The 18,269-nt window shown below is 43.2% G+C and overlaps 2 protein-coding genes and 1 long non-coding RNA gene across 3 annotated transcripts in view; 2 read left to right on the top strand and 1 right to left on the bottom strand.

Moving 5' to 3' along the window:
• The first annotated feature begins 317 nt into the window (after positions 1-317).
• On the top strand, positions 318-2,575 carry U3-55k (U3 small nuclear riboprotein factor 55K). Its single transcript, XM_076319989.1, has 8 exons — positions 318-416; positions 568-671; positions 750-853; positions 926-1,153; positions 1,233-1,342; positions 1,422-1,618; positions 1,690-2,027; positions 2,109-2,575. The coding sequence occupies exons 1-8, from the start codon at positions 363-365 to the stop codon at positions 2,339-2,341; spliced, it is 1,368 nt and encodes a 455-aa protein (XP_076176104.1). The 5' UTR covers positions 318-362; the 3' UTR covers positions 2,342-2,575.
• A 5,612-nt stretch (positions 2,576-8,187) lies between these two features.
• Ephrin (ephrin) overlaps positions 8,188-18,269 on the bottom strand; it is a 61,297-nt gene continuing 51,215 nt past the window's right edge. The window contains exons 4-5 of the mRNA XM_076319990.1: positions 15,541-15,837; positions 8,188-12,972 (exon numbers count right to left, since the gene is read on the bottom strand). Of these exons, the coding sequence (XP_076176105.1) occupies positions 12,815-12,972; positions 15,541-15,837 (455 nt within the window). The 3' untranslated portion in view covers positions 8,188-12,814. The remainder of the gene's footprint in view (positions 12,973-15,540; positions 15,838-18,269) is intronic.
• On the top strand, positions 10,525-13,526 carry LOC143151142 (uncharacterized). Its single transcript, XR_012993248.1, has 2 exons — positions 10,525-11,146; positions 13,453-13,526. It is a non-coding gene; the product is annotated as an uncharacterized LOC143151142 (long non-coding RNA).

The following is an 18,269-nucleotide window of genomic DNA, read 5'->3' as shown; positions in this document are numbered from 1 at the left end:
TGGATTTATAGTTACTCCTTCATAAATATGATATTATCACAACTTTGGAAGAATGGTTAAAATTCAAATCACCCCTTGAACTTCAAATCTTTCGAGAAGGAGAACTAAATCTCAAGGGATCGTTTAATGTGGATATCGTAACTAAAACTTCCCTTTTTTCTTCTCGCAACTTCTCTTCAATGGTCAGATATGATGTCTGTACTTTGTTTTCCAGTTTTGCATTATTCAAAGTAACTAGATTCTCGGAAGCTTGAATTTTATGTAGTACCTTTTTTGTAATTGTTGTTGGTAGCACTTGTGTATACGAAATACATGTGGTTAAGTTGAGATAGGTTAATTGTCTTAAAAAGTTTTTTAACATCATGTCGTTCTTTATTCGAAATAATCAGAAGAGTATTGGCGGAAATAAAAGAAAGGTATTTTTTATGTTTGTATTTTTTCTTAATGTATAAAGAAATTTATATTAAGTTTATATGTTTAGTCTTCAATGTGTATAACATTACAAAGAATTGCTAAGTATATTTATTATATAGTACTTGTAATAATATATTTCTGTTGATTCTTTAGTTCAATGGTACGTCAAAAGGAAAGAAGAGTATAAAGAAATCTGTAGCTGATGATAATGAAAGTATTGCTAGTACGGACGAAGAACTTGCAGAAGAAAATCAGAGGTAACTGTATGTTATTAAACTTATATTATAGGAATTAAATACTTATCTTAAGATGGTAACTGTTATTATGATTTATAGAGATAAGTCTCAAGAATATGAAAGCGAGGAAGATGAAGAAGAGACTGCTCAGGAAAAACGTGTGAGGCTTGCAAAGAAATATCTTCAGCAAATCAAGGAGGAAGGTAAAATTTTAATAAAGTATCTCTTAAATGCTGTATTTGGTTATATTTTAATTTTACTTTTGTAAAATATAGAGAAAGACAGAGCAGAATTTGAAGAGGGAGCTGTATCAAAAAGGTTACGCGAAGAATATTTAGAAGAAAAGGGTCGGTTACGAAAAACTGTAGCATCAAATTATGTTGGTCACAGTGAACCGATTAGCCTAAGATGTAAAGAACACAGGGATTCTATTACATGTTTATGCCTTTCTAGCAATGGAAAGTTCTTGTATTCTGGCTCAAAAGATGGGAGCTTGGTTAAATGTAAGTTATTTTCGATTATTATACCAATAAGTTTGTGATTTTTACTTTAAAATTTATTTGATTTCGTTCAATATATTAGGGTCTTTAAAGGAAAGAGCAAAATTAAAAGCCATTAAGGGAAAAAGAAAAACTCAGGATGGAATGAAATGTATACAGTGCATTGCTACTAGCACCGATAGTAAATTTTTGGTGAGCCCTTAAAAAAATATTCATTTATAACATATTTAAATCTATAAGTATGTATGAACATTAACTTTCATGTTTGAAGGTAGTAGGTGATAGTGGTTGTAAAGACATCAGGGTATTTTGCGCGGATACCTTAAATCGTATAAAAAATTTACAAGGTCACAGAGGTAGCGTAACTGGATTAGTTTTTCGTAAAGATACGCATACACTATATTCTGCTTCTGAGGATAGAAGCGTAAAAGTATGGAATTTAGATGATATGGCATACGTTGAATCTCTGTACGTATTTTTTTTTTTTAATGTAACTCGGAGTAGAATATTGTAAAAATATTATTTCACCGCTTTATTAGATTTGGGCATCAAAGTGGTATCACATCGATCGATGCATTAGCACGAGAACGAGCTATAACTAGCGGCGGTTTTGATGGAACAATTCGAATTTGGAAAATTGTAGAAGAATCACAACTTATATTTGTCGGACATAGTGGCAGCATAGATACTGTAAAACTCATAAACGAAGAAAACTTTTTCAGTTGCGGAGACGATGGACAATTATGTGTCTGGAGTTGTTTAAAGAAAAAACCTTTGTGCTCGATTCTAGACGCACACGGAAAGGATGAAACTAACAATCAGCCGATGTGGATTTCGAGTATAGCTACATTACTCAATACAGATCTAGTTGCATCAGGTATTAAATGTGTTCCCCTGAAAATATTATACGATTTATTTGTATTAAAAACAATTATAATTTTTATAACGTTAATTGCAGGATCACGAAATGGCATTATCAGATTATGGCAATGTAGTGACTCCTTTAGGTCATTGAATCCACTTTTCGAAATTCAGTTAATGGGATTCATAAATACATTATTTTTCACTCCAGATGGAACTCAGCTTATTGCAGGGGTTGGCCAAGAGCACAGGCTCGGAAGATGGTGGCGTATACCGGAAGCGAAAAATAGTATTGTTATAATACCACTGGTTCAAACAAAAAATAAATAGTTTATTTAATGAAAAACAGCCGTTCGATTGTAAATTGCAGTTAAATCGTTATACAGAGCGTATCACTTTTTATACGTTTAATATAAATCAATATTTTTTATGTCTAAAAAGAGAGCGTTATTTACTGTTTTATAGCTACTTGTAACTTCTTGTTAACGTTATATCCCCTATAGTACTACCTGAATCTGCGATGCTACGTGGCGATCTACTTTAGTATGAAACTCCATCGTGTCAAGTGCATTCGATTCGTTGGTGTGCCAATGAAATAAAACAAATATTGGTCCACAGTACAAGTATTTATTTATTCTGTACAAAAGTTGAGTTATAAAATATTATGTCCCCATTTTAGGTCTTGTTCTTAGTCTTGTATACCATGCCGTCTTGAGTTCGTTCGTATAATAACAATTATCGCCGCAGAGGACATTAGCGCTTACGAGAAAGAAGCGGTTCGGCCTTTGATTGATTCGCGCTAGTGGCAATAAAGCAGAGAAACACGAGCATCGATAGATCGATAGATTTCTCCCTCATTCCTGCATAAACGCGCGTGTCCTCGCGCGAACCTTGGGCTCACCGTGTACATATAAATCAAATCGACTTTTAATTCGCATATTTATTCGCGTCAACAAAGGGTACAGCAAGTGTACGCTACTTCGTGTGCATTCTTGTAATAAGTTTTCAAACGAGTGCGACAATACGTAGGCCTTTCAATACGGCTTTCTCCCATCGTTTCACGTGCTTCGTTTCTTTTTCATTTTTAAATTTTTCTCCTTATCTTTAGATCGTAGAACCGCAAGTTTACTTTTACCGCAGATGAGTGAGACAACATTGCTTTTCGCCCGATTAGTTTCTTCTCTATTGGTAATCAGTTTCACCAATAAGTCTATGTACCTTACTCCGATACGTCTTGCCTAAAATGTTTTCATTTTCGTCTCGTTTTCTCGCATTTTGTTCCAAGTATTACGGTCGCGATTCGCACGCTTCAAATCGGGCATCGCTTTCTTTCACTCAAACCCTTTCTGTCCTTTCCTTGTTTTTTTTTCTTTTTTTCTTTGCATCGCGAATTCATCCAATTCTCTCGCAAATCAATCGAACTTACGAATAAAATCGATACTTCGAATCGAAATTTAATAAGAAATCATTTTTTCTTTAGCGGATCGAGGTCGGATCCATCGTCTGTTTCGAACGTACGCGAAGGAAAGCGATGACACGGAAATGGCACCGATTAACGTTAACTCTCGAAACTTAATTCTAACTTTTCAACATACATTTTTTGCTTGTCGTTGCATATTCGATCAGAAGTGCCGTTTGAAGAAAAAATATATCCGAATGTACTTCCTTGACAGCCGAAGTGCAATTATACGTGTAAGACAAGACTTATCGACGTGACCGCAAACGGACATTGTGACGCCGGAAATATAATTATCATATAGCACACGCAAGACAATCTCAATGATCGTGTCAATTGATTTCACATTTTTCTACGTGATATGAACGTGGTATCGTGTAACGTTTTAGGCTCGCGTGGCGGCTGTAAAGAGTTTTAACAGAGTGGGAAGAGAGAAAGTGGGGAAGCGTTGGGGAACTCGCGTTATACTTTAGGCCTGCTAATGAAGTTCGATAATAACATTGTCCACAATCGAACCAAACTCACTTGCCCGCTCAAAACTATTTCCATTCCGTGAATCGTACGGAACGCAACTCTTACTTTTACACCGTGGACGCAAATTCAACTTACGACGAAGTAAACTATCTCTTATTCTCACGGGTACCGCTTACGTACCACCGTATTCGAGTAACAGATAGCGTGTACCTGCGGTAAAGTGGAAAGGGACAAGAGGCGGGGTCGTTCGATCAAATGGTGGGGAGAGCTTCGCGGTGACCTTGAGCGGCCAATTGAGCGTGCTCCGATCGAAGCAATCGCGTATTTCGATCACAGGGATACATTCGATGTTGGTACGAGGAATCTTTTCGAACGGATCAATGGCTCGATCTTCGAGGGAATCGAAAGAGCGGGGATTGCTGCCACACTTTGAATTGCGTACATCTCGATCACAAAAGGAACCGGGTTTATCCGTTGCTATCGTTTTCAACGATGCAAGGATTTGTATATATATCAGCGTACAGGTCAGCCGCGAATAACATTTTAACGCGCGTGGACGCAACGAAACGTAAACATTTCACTAAACAATTCGTTCGAGCGCATTTCAAGGGTCCCGCGGCAATTGTCCTTTTGCAGGTAAGTCCTGTCCTACGTAACAGTTGTCCGCAAAAACCGTTGTCAGACGCGAGTCGCTTGGCAGTCGAAAGATTCGTTGTCTGTGAAGCATACACGGTTAAGAAACCTTAGGCGAATGAATCGAGGCTTAATTAATCGGATCGAATCGATTTAAACAAGTGGCATGGCCGCGTGCCCGTGACGAACGTCGGGGGCAACGCGCCCCGAAACACAATCATCATCATCATCTTCCTTCTCGGCATCGCGAATCGTGAGATTTCGTATACTACAACACCGCCGCAATTTTCCTAGTATGTACACGCTATGTACATTCGATCCCATAAAGCACACGATATCCGACATCGTCGACGAAACGTTCGTTAACGATTACAACATTTTCTCGGCACGATACCCGAAACGATTACCCAGACGCTTCCGCGTTACGAAAAGAAAAAGTATCATTGATATGTCCTGGATACGTACGAAACAATCGGAACATTCGACCGATAACGAGCGAGCCAGAATTAAACGAACAGTCTGTTACCGAAATATCAGAGAATCAGAAAGAGTGGAAGGAAACACGAGGCTGATTTTTGGAAATTTTCCTAGATTTAGATTTTTACTCTATCGTTGTTTCACCGTTTCGAAACGATCAATGAAATTCTGGCACACCCTGTGCAAAATATTCGAGAGCGAAGCAGGACGGGCAAGAAATTTGTTACCCGCGTTTTACGAACACTCGGGACGACGCGAGACGATCGATCGATCATCCCTTCTTTCGTTTTTCATATTTTTTCGATCGACGTTCGATGCACCCGTGGATATTATGTGCTTTGCAAGATGTACTGCTCGTGAATGTTAGCGCGTTCATCCATGAGAGACGACGTTTCTTCGACTTTCGATGGAACGTGGAACGAATTGGAGCGATTTGTATGATCGGTACCGAAAGACTCGCGAAATTGGAAAATGCGATCGAACCGGACATCCGCTTTCGCTGCGAACTCTCACATTCCTCCCTAACTCCGTACGAACCTTCCCCCATCTCTCTTTCACATTCGTTCCGCAGGGTAGGACAACGAATAAATTTATGGCTATAATAATTTGTCAATCTTCCGCGGGCATCGACGACAATAATTGAAAATGGCAGTTTTCGTTTCATTCGACGATTTACGCGACGCAAGAAGAACTCGCCGCGCGTGGAGGAACCTTCGCTCGTGTCTGTGCGTTTGGAAACAGGGATATCGCGTACGCCGTAGCAAACGGAAGAACCTGCCGTCGAGGATGAATTTGTTCGTTAACGCGGTGATTTTCTTTTTTTTTTTTTCATTTTTTTTCATTTTTTTTTATCTCGAGAAGCAAACTACGAATCCAACGTGTACGAATTCCTCTTGCGTCTCGTACATTACAATCCTCTCTAAAATGTAATTACAGTAACGTTCAAAGATGCACACCTAACATCGATAAAATCTTTCTGAAAAATTAGCGCAACAAAGAGTGTATTCAGAACTTGTTCGATTTTCGCAAGCAGTTTTTTCGAAATCATCGTCGCGTTTCTCATTCGTACCAGAAAATATACGTATTCTCGACAAACCGCGAAGGATGCACGATGCGCCTCGCCGGTACTAACCGAATTCAACGGCCCGGAAAGCGTATGGGTGGGACTACGGGGGGGCATTATCATTTTCGTTGCCAATTTTATCCCGGGGGTTGAGCCGCTGTATCATCACTCGCGCGATTCGAAACTGAAGGAACGCGACACGCGATTTCCCCGAGTCTTCTACCTACCAATTCGGCGCCGTGAATCCTTCGGTTCGTACAACCCACGCCAAAGGTGCCCGTATTGGCCGATAGCATTAAACGCAAAAAAGGAAACCTGACTTCTCATCGAATCCGCGAACTAGTGCTCGATACCCTGGTCTGAACCGCGTGGAACGTGGATCGCAGGCGTCTCGTCCACCGAGAGCATTTCCTTTTTGTACTAAACGATTCGAGACGACTCGCGCAAGGTACTTTCAAAACGAAACGCGCCGACACCGACGTCCGTCCGCGGCGTCGACGTACTCTGGTGTGTAGTGTGTGTACGTGTGTTTACGTGTGTACGTGTTTCCTTTTTTTTTTTGGTTTTTTCTTTTTTTTTTTTCATTTTCTTTTCCTTTGTGTATGCGCGCGTGTACGTGTGTATAGGGGGGACGCCCGGTCACGCTGTCCGGCATTTTACTTTTCTCCAGTTACTTTTTTGTTTCTTTTGTTTACTTTCGTTTTCCATCGATATATGTGACCGTATATCGACATACATAATACAATATACCTATATAAATCGCGCGACGCCGACGAAACTGCGCTCAGGGGCGTCGTCGACACTCTTCTACCCTCCTCTCTCCAGCTAGTGAGCTCACGCACGTGTGTTTTCCGTCGCGTGGCCGTCGAGATCGCGTCGCTTCTATATGCTGTGTATATGTATGTACGTATGTAGGTGTGTGTGTGTTGTGTGTGCGCGTGTGTACGACGAGTGTAAATAGATGCCTTTTCCTTTTTGTTCCGTTTGCAGCGTCGCGAGAAACGCGACGCTATCGAACACACTCCCGAGTGTACTTACATGAGATTTGGCTTGTGCCGCAATGTGTGCCAAAGTATCTTTTTTTTTTGTTTGTATATTTGTGTGTTTGTGTTTGTGTTTGTGTGTGTGTGTGTGTGTGTGTGTGTGTGTGTGTTTATGCGTGTCTTGCATGTACTTCATGAAGATCGATTTTTACGTTTACTCTGTTACGGTTAGCTGCAATTTTTTTGTCGATTATGTGTCTTTTTTTCCAGTTTTTTTTTTTGTCTGCTTGGACTGTTTAAACACTATTTCGCTACAAGTGGACTACCATTATGAAATTCTACGCTACTTTGTATTGTATTGTATTGTATTGTAATGCTTTGTAATGAACGACTGTACTGTACTGAACGTGCATACTTGGTGAGCACACGCAATCTATAAGAAGATCCCGTTTCACGGACGCCACACGTGGACCGCGTTACTGTTTCCTGCATTTTGTTTCTTTTTTTTTTTCATTTTTATTTTTTGCGTTTAACACGCGTTCTTCAAATCATCGCGATAAAATTTCTTTTCGGCGTGCGCGAGTTGAAAAACACGATTTTACACGGAGAAGGATCAGCGACTGGGATTCGTACCCGATTCGTTCTCGTTTGTCAGACGTTTGAACAACAAGGCGATTGTGACTTATTGGAATCGTCGACAGATTCTTTCTTCTGAAACTTAATATTGAAAAAATTGGCTGCCGTCTATACGTTTCGTGCGGATGAAACACGATGGTTCGATTTGTGCACGAATATAAACCGTGCACGTCTAGCAGGAAAGTAAAAAGATACAGTGGTGCTCTACAATAACGCGATGCCCCGTATGCCCTCTGTGATCGTGATCGTATGTGTCATGTAATGTACCTGTTACAAAATTAATATATGCAACGTGAGAGAATTCATGACCTGGCTAAAAAGTGTGGTTCTGTATTCAAACGTTCTCGTTTAATTAGTACTTGTGTTCTCGGTTATGAGTAATAATCATACTTTAATAATAACCACTTCGTGTTTTCCATCTTGTTAAAAATCTTAGACATCAACGTACATTCACTTTTATAATAAATTGTTATTAGAAACCTATCCTCGTTACTTGCTATGCATTTAATATAAATTTCATCGTGTTATCGTTATTGATCGTAATCTTTCTTTATATTTACAACGACGTACCTACGAAATCATCTCGATCCCTTTTTACGCTCAATAATCCGCGGCTGTGTTGATTCGACGCGGTGGATATAATTGATTCTCAGTGTTTTTTCTTTTTTTTTTCTTTTTACTCCTTCTTTTCTCGTTAGTTTGTTTTATTTCGTTTTTTTTTCTTTTTACCCTCTGTCTTGAGAAGAGAGGAACAAGTCCTTTGCGTACGCAACGAGAGTACGTCCTGTATATCTTCCGTGAAGACCTCTAACTTCCTTGACATTGTTCCTGAACACGCACACGAGAGGATAACACAATGAAATAGCGAAAACGAACGATAAAAATCGCAGTTGGAGAACTCGGGGATGTCTTTGGAATCATACGTGAAACCTGTTCCTCGTTTTGTTTCTTCGCGGATCTGTTCGAAACGTGCGGCTTGCAACCCGTGTACGCGATTGTGTGGATGCTAACTTTAACGCGCGACTTAATTGCTCCGTCGACGGTACGATTGTTCCTGTCGACGTATACGACAGTGCTTTTTATTTCTCTAATATCGATTATCTACATATACTTTCCACTAACGATTTAAACACTTTAGACGATGCTTGTCTCTGTTTGTGGTTAAAAAAATATGTTTCCGAGGAGCAGTGCTTCACGTGGTCGGTGACGGGTATGGATAAGGTGCTTTGGAACGGATCGGTCGAAACAAAAGAAGGAAAGAAAATAAAAATGAATTGCAGTGAGTGACCTTGTCTATTTTCTATCGATAGTTCGAGTCTATATTATTGTTATACTGTATTCACCTATCGTCCGTAAGAATGAGTACCATTCACATGGATCTATGTAACTTTGCTGCATTGCTATTGCATTTATGTAATTGTTTACGGATTTCCGTTGGCTTTGATAAATTCGCTATCGAGACGATCGATGTCTTCGTCGCGCGGAGCAGCCTTTCGATACATCCACGATTCGATGTGCAGCAACTGTTATGTTATCGTTGATCGCATTGTATATCGGAACGTAACCGCGCTTTAATATATTGCGCTCGTCTGCGAAACAAAACTCTGAGACCCGCAAAGCGAAGTTGTACGAGAACATTTTGTACATACATACATTGCGTGAATGCTCCTACTGTGAGGGTAACGAACGACATCTAGGGGATCGTGACACTACAGACGACTGATATACGCTGATGCGCTTCGAACGCTTTACACTGTGCAGGTGATTGTCTTTGGGTTTTCGATTTGCGGGTTGGTCAGCGGTCGAACAATTCTACGACTAGAGAAACTAAAAAGAAACTTCGTAACGTAACAAAAAGGAAAAAAACACGAATCGTGGGAATGAATATCGTCGCGACTGCTTCTATATCATCGATCGCTCGTACGATTACGGATTGCTATTGCGATTAACACATGGGGCGTAAAAGTACAAACTGTAAACAGACAGGCGAACGGACAGACAGACAAACAGACGTGGATCGGAGGCATGTAATACTTAGGCTTACAATACTGTAATGGATAACATTATACACGCATTCAATTTCCGACGTTTCCGTCAACATTCCCGGCTGATCGTTGTCATTGATTTTCACCGGTTGTCGCGTAGTATTAAGGACGATGAACCATCAACGAACGATGAAAACGAGTCGGTCAATCGAGCAGCCTTCAGGATACATTTCATTTTTTTATTATCTACGATTCGGAATTGGGGGGTCTCTTTTTCTCTCGTACTCTCTCGTTCTGCCACATACGATATACCTATCTCTCTCCGCATACTCGTATTTACAATAATTCGTTACTCTAGTTGCCATTTAGTCGATCTCTTTCTCTAGGCCGACGCGAAACGACAACTTGCTCGCCGTTCTTCTTTTCCTTGTATCCTCGAACGATCCTCAGCCATCGTACGCATGTTTTCTACGCGGAGAATAACCGTACGCGCATCAAGCTCCGTTCACATTGGTTTCCACGGAGTTGCTCGCGATTTCGGTAACGATTTATGCTCACTCTGTGTTTATCGTATCGCTGACGTCGCATTGGCTGGCACAAATTCGCCGATTACGATTGGTCGCGCGTCAAACGAGGTGCGTCGATGCGAGAGGAAAAGTGTTACATCGTGCGTTACGAAACGACGATTTCGCATTCCAGAGGGAGGCACGCGTGACAGATGCATGCACGCAACAGAGGCCGCGTCGAGCGACCAATACTGTATTGGCAGGAACGCGACTTAAAGCTTAGAATTACGTTCACATGACAACGCTGCGTGACACGCGCGTAATGCATTACCGGCGCAATATGTCGCCCCGTGATTTAATCCGAGATACTTGACGTTCGCTGTGACTATGGCAGTGCTGTGATCGGTAGAAATGTAGATCGATGATCGCGTTCGCGTGATCGTCGACTTGCGACACGCGTCAACAAGCATTTACGAAAATCAGCTGCGATCGCACCGTGAACGGAGCTTTAACGTTCGCGAAGAGGGCGTTGTTATCGGCGTACGCGACAGATCCGAGCGGAATCGCGTGTAACGAACGTGTGATCACCGTGCATGTATATATGTAATCCCGTACGTTTTACAAATAAATGCGACCTGCACGCGCGTATGTACGTTGGTACGCGTATGGAAACGAAGTATCTGCGTGGCGGTGGACAATAAATAGAGTATAAAAAACAAAAAAAAAAAACAGGGACAACCGAAGAGAACGATGTAGTACGAAGGACGATACAATGGAACCAACGATCGCATGGCCGATTGGTTGGAACTAGCGAGCACGGCAAACTGCGCACTCGTGTGTTCGACATTTCGAGTGACATACACGAGGAAAACTAAAAGAAGAAGAAGAAAACAACGAACGGTGGATGATCCGATGATGACAGGTGTCGTGAACTCATCGTTTTGCTCGCGTCATGTCGTTTTACGCCGCCGAATACGTAATTTATTCGCTATTGAAATTTGATATTTTTACTAGTAAATATAGAATATCGAGTGTGATTATTCGTAGCGTAATGATAGCGGATAATAAATATAATACAGATCTATAGATAGAGTTCGGTATGGTACAACTATGATACAAAAATTTCATTTCTCACCTCTCGCTCCGCGATCAGTCTCTCTTTCACGCATTATCATGCTTTCTCGCACTCCTCCTCGCTCGTTCCTTCGACGAATACGATCGAAGCAAGGAATTTCGGAATTTCTCGACATCGACGAAACTTTACTTGTTCGTGAATGCGTCACGGTTTCGAGAACCGCGGTCGGAACTTACAATAGCTCGTCGCACGTTACACAGTTTTATGACACTCACAATTTAATGGACGATCCGCGTGTTTGGTGTACACGCGTCTCGCAACACACGCACTCACTCTTCCATTTTCACTCATCCTTTATCCGCACTCTTCCGTGTGTCATATATAAGATTTTACCTAGTATACGGCACTCTCTTAAATCCTCTTGCCCCGAGTAGGGGACAAGAGCCACTTGTACATATTCATTAGGAATTTATTTACACGCGTGCTAATTATCCTGCTCGCGATCTTTAACGCGGCTCGAACGGTCCTTTGCTCGTGACGTCGTTGTTCGATTGGTTTCGATTCAACTATCGTAATCGATCGCGGTTCAGTCGCTCGAATCGATTTACTGTAACTAGTCGCCGTTAGCGTTCGATTTGATGGTTGGTAAACTGTGAAACGTATGCCTGGATGGACGTGATATCGAGTGCGTTACGAAAAAAAAGGGTGGTAAGTAATTTACAAACTTATTCCAGCCGTTCGGATCTCCGCGTAAGTATCCAAGACCGATCTCTCGAAACGGATCTCGAATGGCTACTTTCGTCGCGATCTTAATTGCCATTCGCGTAAACGGTCAAGGAGCACGTGACAAAGGACCGTTCGTCCATCAACGTCGAGGTTAGTGTACGGATACCATTAAAGTTCTCGCGCGAACGAGACTTCCGAAACAATTCTCGTGTTTCTCCTACAGACGTTTCCATCGTCGCGTTCCTCGTCGGAGGATAGTTAGCACGCTGTCCACGGCTTCGTTCTCTTTTCTCGTATTTCGAATAAATATCTAGAATTAGCGTAATGATAAGAAGGACAACCAATACGACTACCATTTATAGTAGTGATAATAGTGGGCATACTATAATAGTGTCTAATAGTAGCGTTTCTCCTCGTTTCATCATTCTTCGTCTTTGTAATCTTACTATCTACGTCTTCGTCTTCTTTCTTCGTTTGAATAGTTAATATGGCGTTGCTGCTCGTGTGTCGTGCGTGTCTCTTCTCTCGACGTTCGTTCGTCGCTCTTCGTTACTCTTTCCCTAACCCGCCTCGTTTTTTTTTCCCCATCCATTCTTCTTCCCGATTAAGCTTTCTCGTTCTCTCTCGAGGGCAGTCCGACCATAAATGGTGCGCGTTTTATTTTCACGATCGAGGGGCGGCCGCGCGGGGTTACGCGCGTGCCTCAAGAAATTAATTAAACGTAGGATAATCACAGAAAAAGGGGTTTCGACGTATGGGATATACGTTCTCGTCGGTAGTGCCATCGCTTTACCGCAATAAATGCGGTAGAATCGCGCTGATCAGCAGGCTTCCCGTCAACACCATCACCAGCTGACTGTACCGATTTTGAACCTGGCTGGAACTCGCTCCGTTGTAGGTCAATTCTTCGTTCTTCACCACTTCGTTCGGGTGGTCCGAATATTCCTCTGTTGGCACAAAGACAGTTCGTTATTAAGTGGTAGGCATTATGCGAATATCACGCGCGGGAACAAAATACCCGCCAACGGTTACGGTAGCTCGATCGATGGGACATTTCGATCTCTCGATTCTTTTTTTCCCTATGCGATATCATTTTTAATAATATGATTCAGTGATAAAAAGGATAGACGAGAAAAAACGAGAAGATACTCCCCGACGAAAGGGTCGACGATACGCGATTGATTTTTTAGAATTAATTTGTGGATATTTAAAATTCGAAACTCTGACGTAGCAAGTAATACTTTAAGGTGTTCCGGTACAATACTGAATACTGGAAGATCATTATTTATCAAAAGCCAAGAATAATTAGCCGTAGGTATTGAAATGTTTCCGTTATCAATTCCCATAATTTAGAAATCTTACGTTGAAATATTTTATTACTTATTATTGGAAGAATAAATAAAAAAGTATTCGTGATGAATTCGCAGGAGAGCAGGTTCTTTCCCAAAAGTACCGAACTTCCTGAATTCCTATCCCAAGAAGTCGCTCGATGGATGAAATCGGCCCGGAGCTAGAAAACGCGGACATAACGGCGCGGAAATTTCAACTTGGATCCTCCCGCCCATCGGGTAAGTAATATTCATCGTGAACTTTATCTATCGTCGGATCGATCTTTCGAATCGTAACAAAGCGCGCCAGACCGTGGGATGACGTAAATTTGATCCGTGCTGTGGAATTTTCGGGCGCAACTTCGATACCATCGAAAGGTCGAATCGTAATTACAAGTAGAACCAGGCGGACCGCCTCGAGTAATTTCAGTTCGACAGCTTGGGAACACGAATCCTCGGTCGCGGCGCGATCCGACACCGTGAGGCTCGTTAATGACCGAGCCGCCTATCTGTGAAATGCAAATGCGACCATCCGCGGTGCATTTTGAAGTGAAATTATCATAGGTGTCGACATAAGAAGGGCACCGACTCGACGACGACAGATGGTTGTCGAGAGATCGTCGAATTCAATTCTCCATTCCGTTCGACTGTTCTCCATCTGGCACGCGCGCCGATGCGATGTGTCCCTCTTGATCCATTAAAAGTTCTCTATTTGGAATTCCCCGCGTCGGCCATCGAATTCGTTTCACTCGAGATTACGGTTAATCAAGACACGCGTCGCGCGACGTCTGGTTTCTATTTAGAATTACACAATCGGAACACCGATATCCGTAAAAAAAAAGAAAAAAATCCCCGAAAAATCCATTTCCTCTCGAGTTGCAAAAATGCGAGGACGAGGTGTGTCCCTCGCTACCAAAAGTTTCGCGTGCGCCGGACCAATGTACGCTTTTAATAATCGCTCTTCCCGACGTAATTTTACTCGAGGCATCGGCCCGCCCGTAATAAGTAGAACAAGGTACGAGGGACGATAAAATTTTAAACCTCATTAAAATTTATTCGCTCGTTATTTACTTTATCCGACTTAATGCGACCGACCGATAAGCCGAATGAATTACGTAAAATGATTGTTCGGCACGCAATGGACCGTCACGTTCAACTACATAACGGTAATTTAATGACTGGAACATCGGGGCGACGCTCGGGCATCGCGTCCCGTCTAACCCATCGCTGCGACCGGCGAACGGAAGAGGAGAATCTTCGCGACTATGCACACCGTCTCGAAAAGGAGAAATATCAATTACGCCGCGCTAATAACGAACCCCGACGCAACCCGGCAATTCGGCCTCCGAAAGAAAGATTTACATAAGATAACGAGCAGTAAAGTCGTCCGGGGACGAGTGGTTTATCTTAATTTTATGCAACAGTAATTTCGCTACAAAGTAATAATTACCAGTCCGCCAAAAAGGAAGCAACGATTAAAGACACCTTAACCGAGCCGGCGCAATCCCAAACGCGCGCACCAACCTGTCGGCAGGGGACTCTCGCGATACAACGCGCGGGAAGTCCTTTATATACCACCGTTCGCCCGACACCGACTCGAATTTCTCTCATTATCGGGGCTTCCGTTTCCAATAATCGCGCCAGACATCGAATCGATCGAACGGTCGACCGTTGAATAGATCCGTCGACGATAACGCTTCGATACGCGGAACGTTGATACGAGTGGACCGATGAATTCCTAGATGCACGAGTATTCGCGCTTATTATCGCTTCGAACGCGGGGTGGATTATTACAGCACGATACGGCTACCTTTTGAAAATGCTTTCGTTCGTACGGATATTCGTCGAGTTGAAATCGTCCCCCAACGGTGGACCGCGTTGATCTCGTGAAAGAAATGATTTCAGATAATACGGCCCGATAAACGCAAATGTGCACACTCCGAAAAGCATCGCGGAACGATCACGGGTTAAATGGTCACGAGTCGAACGGCATTCGTCAGCCGATAAACGGCGAAAGAGTCGAAATTCGCGTGGTTGGCGAGCCTCCTCGGCGCTGTCCTACAATTAATGTCGGGTAGAGCGGCGCGTCGCGGGAAAAATCGTTGGCCGAGATAATGGTCACGAGGAGCATCGAGAAACTCGTTTCGCGGCAAAGGGAGCAGGTGGCAAGGCGGTATGTATACGTACTGTTCTTCTTCTTCTGGCCGATCGAGGTCTTGGGCGGCGAGGAAGACGGCGGTCCATTGTGAATCGGAGGCTGATGCGGATGCACGGGGTAGATAGCCGGAGGGGGCACGTGGGGCAGGGTCGGCGCCGCCGTGGCCGGTTGATGATGATCGTGATGATGATGAATGCTGCCCCCTGGGTAGAATCGATCTCCGCCCTTGAGGACGCTCGGCGGTGGCGGGGGTGGCACTCCTCCACCCAAAACTGCGGTGCTGGTCGAGCTGCTGCTCGGCACGGTGCTGCTGGTCACGGCTACGGCTGCAACGACACGTCGAAAAAAAAATTACGTTCCCTTTCACGGTCACGGTCGTTGCTGCTGCGAGTCTTCGGAAGACTCTTTAAGAATCCATTTATCGCATGCGACACTGTAAATTCTCGAACAGGCGACAGAATTTTGCTTCCCTTCGCACTTGTGATTCCTACGGAGAAAATGTTTCGTACTTGATCTTTTTATTTTATTTTCCTTTTGTAATTCGAATATTTTTTTTCCTCTTTTCTCCTCCCGAGAAATTCCAACGAAAGGAAATGAATCAGTGCGAAAGAAACGGCGAGATATAAACTCGTACACGGTGCAGGGGAAAAAAGAATCAGCGTACCCCGGACCGCACGATTACGGAGCCGCAACTGTACCGCCACCGGGTTCACTTTCTAACTCGAAAGAATATTCGAAGGGTCATCGCGCACCGTGCGGACGATTACGATCTTCGTTGGTAAATAACTCGTAAACCATCGAGTGTCGACGCAAACGGTCGAGCGCGAGTGAAATATTTTGCGGTTCCCCGGCTACCATACGAAGTTTCATTAAAATCGTTGCGTCACACTTCGTGCGGCCCCCTTATTATAGAACAACCAATGGGAAAGCAGGAAAGGTTAACATCGTAGAGAACGTCGAACACATTCGGGCAGGGCACATTTAGACATCAACGAGCACGCAACGGCATACATTACATTAATATGTCACATATATTCGTTCGTCTGGTGAAAATATATGCAGATGCGTAACAACAAGCGTAAATCGCGTTTATGTAACGCCTTATTACTTCGTGTCACCTTCAATTAGCCCTTGAGATGTTAATTCATCCTGCAGCGCCTTTACTGTAGATACTGTTTATATTTTCGCGTTACCTCTCAATGGCACGAAGTACGTTGCGATCATTTGCAAGTTTTTCACACTTTTTCATCGATTACGAGTCACGTGCAACTTTTGTGCAGTTTATTCTCGTTTACCGTTGTCGCGCGGCGTCCCGGCGCTTTCGGAAGATCTAGGACGACGTTGCGACGCGATTTCGATTTTGTCGTTCGTCGTTCCTCGGGGATTTCGAGTAATTTTCGGCGCATCTAGTCCGCGAGCACAATGACGATCGTAAACGAGGGTTTGGTTGGAATCGCCACCGATGCCGATATTACGGAAGCTCGTTCTGTATTTTAAAGAGGCTTTCGAATCGGAATGGACTCGATCGTGATCGACGGTCGTTAAATTTTGTTTAATCGCGACGGTTCGTACATAATAATGGAATCACGGGCACCGATTGTTACAGTTATAATCGTAAACACCCTTTCGTACAACTCCGATGCGGACGAGTTTCACGAGATCGTCGCTACTCGCTGAAGAGGGTTTCTCGTTTCCGGGACTCGTGGAAGCAAAATATATTCCCAAATGGGGCCAAGTGCTAGCCCTGAGTCTCGAATCTTTCGACCGTGAAAAAAAAAGAAAAAAAAAAAAGAAACTCGCGATAAATCGTAACGAACGATCTTCCACTCGTACCGATTCAAAATACACGTTCTCGGCCCCTATCGCTCGTGGCGCGTTAAATTTATCACATTGCATTTCGTATATTTTACAACAGGAAACAATAAAGAACGTAGCGAGCATAGTTTATTCGCGCATAATCGTTTCGACCCTCAGTTTTCGGTCCTGAATACTGATCAAACTGTACCGAGTACTCGAAGGGGCAGAAAAAAGGGAATTCTTTTTTTCGATGTACGCGTTTAGCGTCGAATTAACCACCTAAGTGGTTATTAGCGGGGACGGGTTTAACACTTTAGGCGGGAGGGCGTAATACGAATCGAATACTATGTAGCACCGTGATCTTGCGAGAAGAATATTATCCGATCAATTTCGCGATTATCGTGGAAATTTTCTCGCGAGGTTCGCTCCGGTAAGTGTTTATTTCGAAATTAAGAACATTCTCGTCGATTTTAATTCTCACCGAATAATTTCTCACCCGTATTCGCACTTTCGTAGAGGGAAAACTACGCAACGTGAGAATCGAAAAGAGGAACGGGAAGTTTAACGGTCGACGATCGAACAAAATCGAAGAACGAGTTTCGCACGGTGGCGATTGCTTCGAAATAAAGCATTCCCGGTATAAAGGAAGGAATCTGTTAACAGTACGATCCATAAGGAAGCATCGATTCTCCGCCATCTCCCGGTACATCGGTGGAAATTCATTTCCTCGAAGAACGACGGGAATCGGCTTCCCACCCGTTGGAATAAAATCGAAAATTAATTCGCCGCTTTCGCTCGGGTAATTGCCTCGGTAAACGTCCATCGTTCGCGGTCGCGCACAGCGGAGACCGTAGAACCGCTGAAATTTTCCGCGAGATTAACATTTCTCGGGGAGTTCGTGGCCGGTGGATAGTAATCGTAGGGGCACCGGGGTTCGCGCGCGGGCCACGCAACTCGCAAC

The sequence above is a fragment of the Ptiloglossa arizonensis genome, chromosome 9, assembly GCF_051014685.1.
Source record: "Ptiloglossa arizonensis isolate GNS036 chromosome 9, iyPtiAriz1_principal, whole genome shotgun sequence".
Classification (NCBI taxonomy): Eukaryota; Metazoa; Arthropoda; class Insecta; order Hymenoptera; family Colletidae; genus Ptiloglossa; species Ptiloglossa arizonensis.
This window is presented reverse-complemented; position numbering and strand designations above follow the sequence as displayed.